Source organism: Phascolarctos cinereus, unplaced genomic scaffold (genome assembly GCF_003287225.1).
Source record: "Phascolarctos cinereus isolate Bilbo 61053 unplaced genomic scaffold, phaCin_HiC Scaffold_4;HRSCAF=312, whole genome shotgun sequence".
In the NCBI taxonomy this organism is placed as follows: Eukaryota; Metazoa; Chordata; class Mammalia; order Diprotodontia; family Phascolarctidae; genus Phascolarctos; species Phascolarctos cinereus.
This window is the reverse complement of record NW_027555847.1, coordinates 696203038-696209081: the sequence shown is the minus strand read 5'-3', so window position 1 is coordinate 696209081 and position 6044 is coordinate 696203038. Positions and strand designations below refer to the sequence as shown.

Below are 6044 nucleotides of genomic sequence, written 5' to 3'. Positions count from 1 at the left end.
TAATGCTGAAGATATTTATCACTGGATCCCAGACAGATACAAGATATTTGGGGAAGAGCCCGTTGGGTGAGGGGTCTGTGTATTTGGGCTGCGATGCCGCAGGATTCACAGGCGGAGACGTTGTGGGGCAGAGCCAGTAGTGGTATGAGCACTCAGGTTCTGGGGGTGCCTGTGCTTTTGTTCACCCCCCTTTCCTCTGCCAGCAAGCACCTCCACAGGTCTGTCTACACTTTGTCCTCCTTGCTCAGGAGTGAAGGTTAGCCCAGGAATGAGGGCCGTAGGGAGGGGACAGCCTACTGGCCGACCTCCTGACTCCTGATTCTTGGGTTGCTGTCCAATGTACCAGTAAAGAGACTCACCCACAGGTCTGTCTACACTTTGTCCTCCTTGCTCAGGAGTGAAGGTTAGCCCAGGAATGAGGGCCGTAGGGAGGGGACAGCCTACTGGCCGACCTCCTGACTCCTGATTCTTGGGTTGCTGTCCAATGTACCAGTAAAGAGACTCAGGAAAGAAGCCTTCCCTTTATTCATGTAACATACAGTGATACTGTGTACAGAGTATACACACCCAGGCATCGAACAACACGCTGACAGACAGCAAGGAGAAATAAGTGGATGGTCTCTCACAAACAAGCCAAGAGATGCCGACACACAGACAGAACCGAAGAGATGAAACTAGGACGAAACTAGGACGTGGCAGACCGGCTTCTGAGCCGGGGCGCCCCCAGGGGGGTGGGCCTTTCGGACCAAGCCTGGAAGGAGTTTTCTTTTCTAGCTGCGTCCCTAAGAAACGCTTCTTTATAAATAAAATGGGATGGAGATGATTGGATGTAGAATCGACACTTGGGAATACTAGTAGGTCCTGGGTGAGGTTTCCTCCAAGGAGGAAGAAGAGAAGGGGAGTAAGGCTTCTAGATATAGTTGGGCAGCAGAGATGGAGTCACTTGATGATTGGTGTGGGAAGGGGCTACTTCCCTGCTTGGGGGAGATGCGGTACTTAGTAAAGGTTTTTGGTTATGACGTTGTCTTCTGATGCTGTAAACATTGGTGGGTTTTTTTTGGTATTTAAAAAATAAATGTTTCCAAAAAAAAAAGCTTTATCAACAGCAGATATACCTCATGTGGAAAGGAAGAAAGGGAGGGCTCCCTAATTCTGGTGAGAAAACATTTATAAATGTTTGCTCATCTCTCCTTCCACGGCTGAGGGGCCTGGTTCCAGCCTGTGCGTTCACACTGGACAAACAGGGATTGAGACTGATGAGGCCGGACAGATGGAGGCTAGCGCTATTGCTCTTGTCCTTGGCATAGTCGGGCAGGGGTGGGGGGAGCCTTCAAGGCCGAGTTAGCGGCAGAGCTGACGGCAGAAGGTACAGCCTCGGCAGCAGTGGCTATGGCCGAGTCAGGAGGAGAGGGGCCAGTCGAGGGCTGGCCCGGGCTCATGGCAGTCTCCCCCGGCCACCGTTATTGCAATCAGGGTCTGAGACTCGGCTCAAGAAGGCTTTCTCCCCCACCCCGGGACTATTGAAAATGGTCTGAGGGAGAAGCAGAGCAGGGGACATATGTGTGTGGTCCCCCCCCCCCTTCAAGGCTGTGATTGTCGGGCTGAGCTTATTTTTCCCACTGAAGGGGGGGAGGTGGCGGTGGCAAGGGGGGTGAGTCAGATAGTGCATTCTTCAGAGACAGGTAACATTGGACTTGGTCCATAAAACAATTGCTTTGTACATAATGCCTGAAACAACAAAAGAAAGCTACATCTTAAATATTAATAAGCCCTGAAGGTTCTCTTCCCTCCAGACATTTTCCCTACACAAAATAAATAACTTTCCCTCTGTATATACCCACTTTTCTGAACATTTACAGGATACTTTTTTTTCCTCTTTACAATATCTACACAAGAGATAATGTCAACATCTTTTCATACCCCTCCCACCCCCAAACACAATGTAGAGAACGGCCCAGGCAGCCCCACTCGGTGGCTGGGCACTGGACAAAGGCCACATCCACGCATTCAGTGAATTCTTTCCCAAGAACCCGCTTCTCAGCTCGGTCAGCTCCTCCGGCCAGAGGTGGCCTTCTCTGTCGGCCACTGAAATAAACAGCGAAGTTTGAGAAGAATCCACGTGGGTGCCAGCGGCCTGGTGGAGATGAGATCAAGGCAACACGTCGAGAAAGTTGATTAGTTAGAAAGGGGAAGTCCGATTTCATCAGTAGAAAGTGGCACAGGTACTGCAGGGGTGGTCGGTCATTAGCCGGGGGGGGGAGGGGGGAGATACGAAGGACCTGACAGTCCGAATTTTCACTTCAAAACAGTTTGGATTTTAAAAATCTGTATGTGCCCCTCCCACCTGCCCCTAAAGCCCCATTGAGAGAGTAGAAATTCAGCGAGAGTTTGGAAGTAGGAGTGAGGAAATCCTCTGGAGCGAGGCGCCAATCGCCAGGAGACAGTCGGGGCGTCCCTAGGCCTGGGAGACGGTGGCAGGGCCCAGAGCCCCCAAAGCGGGCTGCTTTCACAGTGCAGGGTTTTCACAAAGCAGAGAGGGCTGCCCTGGGTGTTGAAAGAGTTAAGAAAGCTAAAAGCAGCCAAGTTTTTTTCTTTACAAAAGAAAAAAAGACCAAATAACCCAACCCTTTAAGAAATCAAATCACTGACGTAGAAAGGAATAGAAATATAATGCACTGCAGTGGGCGGCAGCAGCAGCATCAGGAGCAGTGTGGAAACCAGGGGCTTGGCCAATAATCTGGTTTCAGAGAGAGGAAAACCTGTGTCCAGCTGCCCCCTTCCCCCTCCTCCCCCCCTCGCACCCCCATCCCTTAGCTCTCCGCTCTCCAGCCTGGAGGCGGGTGTTGGGGGCCTCAGGTGCCCAGACCCTGGCTTGCTGCTCTGGGCAGGTGCCCAAGCAGGAGATGCCAGGCTCATGGCTGGTCTGGACCCAAGGGGCTCCCCCGCCCTCCTCACTGCTCACCCCCCACTGGTCAGAGAGAGAAATGAGAGATGCAAAGAGCTAGGCAAGACCAGGCGGGCAGAGGAGAGGGCAGGGAGCTGGGGTGGGGATGGCTGCTTGGCTGGCCTGGAGCCTTGGTGATAGGAAGAGCTGCAGAAATAAAGATAGGGCCTTTTCCTTAAGCTTTGTACAACATCCTTGCTATACATTTGGGTCTCCTTACTGTCCAAAAAAGCAAAACAAAACAGAAATCCAAAGGAACAAACCTGCACAGAACTCTATCCTGGATCAGCAAAATATTTAATGGTCATGCACTACCGACGGTGACGTGTGGCCACATGAGATGGTAACAGGTCTCCATCCTAAAGATCATCAGTGCAAAAAACGATGAGGTTTTACAGTTGAGTGAGGAGTTAAAAGAAGCAGGTCAAACTCCCGGGAAGCTGCTACTGTGTCTGGAGAGAACTCGGGGTGAAAGGGGCTGGGGGAAATGGATGCAGGGGTGGGGGAAGGGGAAGGACGGGGGGGGGGGGGGGACGCCTCCAACCCTGTACTTGGATTACAGAGAACGCACATAGCTGGATCATCTCCAGTGCTCGGGGGTGAATGAGCTGCAGGGGTTTTGGTGAGACTATACATGGCGGTGGGGGCGGGGCAGAGAGCAGCAGGTGGGGATGGTCTGTTCTCAGGGGCTGAGATGGGGAGCCCCGTGCGCCCCCAGCAATGGGGGAGTGGGAGGGTGTGATTTCCCTGCATTTGTTGGCAGATGCAGGATGCTGCCAGCTGCTGAGAGAACCGAAGACCCCGAGCTCCAAAATGTCGGGAACAGAGCCCCGCTGAGAAGTCCCTTTGGGGGACGGTGTCCCCGCCTCCTGCCTTGCTCTGCCCCCGCCTTCATGGCAGAGGATTGGGGGATCCCTTCTCCCTGCAGGTCAGGATCGAGCCCTGCTTCCTGGCCAAGGTGTGGTTAGAGGAGGCTGGCCGAGCCTCTCAGTCGGGGGCTGTCAGGAAAGCCCCCGGGTCAGAAGGGGACCAGAGTCACTGCTTGGCGTCTCCCATCCCTGGGAACAGAGACAGGCCATGTCCTGTGCTTGTCTGTGGCAGAAGCAGCAAAATGCCCGAGGCCTGAGCCAAGACTGCCCCCCCCCCCCGGGCCTGGGATGGGGTCCAAGGCCTCCCAGCTTCAGCTCTGGCCTCTCAGTCCACTTGCAGGCTGGCACCCGCCTGCCTGCCCAGGATCTGCAGCCTGCGTGGCTCTGTCCCCCCTTGCCTCCTAGCACCATGGTGACACCTCCCGCTCTGGGGCCGCTCCAGGGCCGGCTCCTGAGGGGGGGGCGCGGGGAGGCGGGCACTTCTACTTGGGCCCTGGGGGGGCCCCCGGCTCTGGCCGGCGGCCCCAGCACCCCGTGGCCACGCTCATGCTCCGCTGACCCCGCTCCCGCTCGCGCTCCCGCTCGCTGTCCGACTGGCTTTGCGTCCGCTCGTGCTTGTGGCTGGGCCCTGCGGGTTGGGAGGAGATGGTGCGCAAGAGGTGGTTCCGTTTGCGCAGGAAGTCACCTTGGCCAGGGAGGCCGAAGCTGCCTTTGCGCAGGGCCATCCTGGTGCTGTTCTTGGCTGGCCTGGCTCGGTGGTTGTATTTGAGCTGAGCGAGGTGGGCGGCATAGCCTTCGGTGATGAACTGGGGTGGGGGAGGGGAACAGAGGACAGGTAAGAGACTCCCACCCTGGCCGGCCTGGCTGGTCACAGTCCGATTCAGAATTGGGACGACCCTGGCAGGCCATCGAGTCTGACCTTCAGTTTGTCTCCCCAAACCCTCCTATTTAATAGAGAAGGAAGCTCAGGCCCAGGAAGGTTGAATGACTTGCCCTACATCACAGGCCGGAGTTGCCAGGACAGGGGTGGGGAACCCGTGGGCCTCAAGGACCCGTGTGGCCCTCTAGGTCCTCAAGTGTGGCCCTTTGGCTTGAATCTAAACTTCACAGAACAAATCCTTGAGGTTCCCTGGTCCAGGTTCATAGATTTGGAGCTCCCTACCGGGAGCCCTCTGAGGGAATGCTGGGTAATTCTGAGCCTGGCCTGAGTACCAAGGGGCTGGCAAAGGGCAGCCTCAGAGTCACGGCTGGCATGGACGGCCATGTTGCCATCTTGACACAGGTGGGAGCCTGGGGACCAGAGTGGATTGGGGGGAGAGGGAGGAGGCCCTCTGGGAGAGTCTGGACCAAGCAGGAGGATGGCTCCCATACCTGGCACTGATGCTGCAGTTTCTTGGTGGGACGGCCAACGATGTAGATCTGCATGGGGGACAGGCTGATGGAGCTGTAGACGGAGATGTCCTTGGTGGAGCCATAGGCAGCATGCACCCGCATATGCAGCTGGAGAGAGAGGGACAGAGCATGCTCAGAGTGGCTGGCCAGATGGAACTCCTGGGCGCTCCCAGAATGCCAGGCAGAGGGGCTCAGGACCCTGTGTCTGAAGAGACCCTAGTGGCCTGGGGCTCAGGAGTAGAGCCTCTTTCTTGTTTGAAATAGGCCAGGAAACCCAGGTAGAGTCATTTCACTTCTCTGGGCCTCAGTTTCCACATCTGTAAAATGGGGGGAGGGGTTGGACTAGCTGGTCCCTGATGTCATTTCCTGATCTGAGTCCATGGTGATGATGACAGTAACAATGATAACAGCACTTACATAGAGCTTACCATGTGCTGAGACACTTGACAAAAACTCATTTGATCCTCACAACTGCCCTAGGATGTAGGTGTTATTATCATTTCCATTTTATACTTGAGGAAACTAAGGCAGATAGAGGTTAAGTGACTTGTCCAAGGTCACAGAGCTAGGAAGTATCTGAGGCTGGATTTGAACTCAGGTCTTCCAGGCTCCAGGCCTAGCGCTCTGTCCACTGTGCCACTTAGCTGCCCAAGGCCATTGCTGGTCCCAAGGCCCCTAGAAAGACTGGCTTGGTTGGGGAAACCCAGACCAGATCAGATTCAAAAGCTGATCATTATTACTCGTGTGACTACGGGCAGTTTCTTCGTCCTCTCATCGATCTCGAGCTCCCTACCAGAGGAAACCTCTGAGGGAACACTGGGTAATTCTGAGCCTGGCCT

The 6044-nt window shown here is 55.1% G+C and overlaps 1 protein-coding gene across 1 annotated transcript in view; it reads right to left on the bottom strand.

Moving 5' to 3' along the window:
• Window positions 1–502: 502 nt before the first annotated feature.
• The window catches only part of PITPNM2 (phosphatidylinositol transfer protein membrane associated 2), a 159623-nt gene continuing 154081 nt past the window's right edge, over window positions 503–6044 (bottom strand). The window contains 2 exon segments of the mRNA XM_078154267.1: window positions 503–4619; window positions 5185–5313. Of these exon segments, the coding sequence (XP_078010393.1) occupies window positions 4296–4619; window positions 5185–5313 (453 nt within the window). The 3' untranslated portion in view covers window positions 503–4295.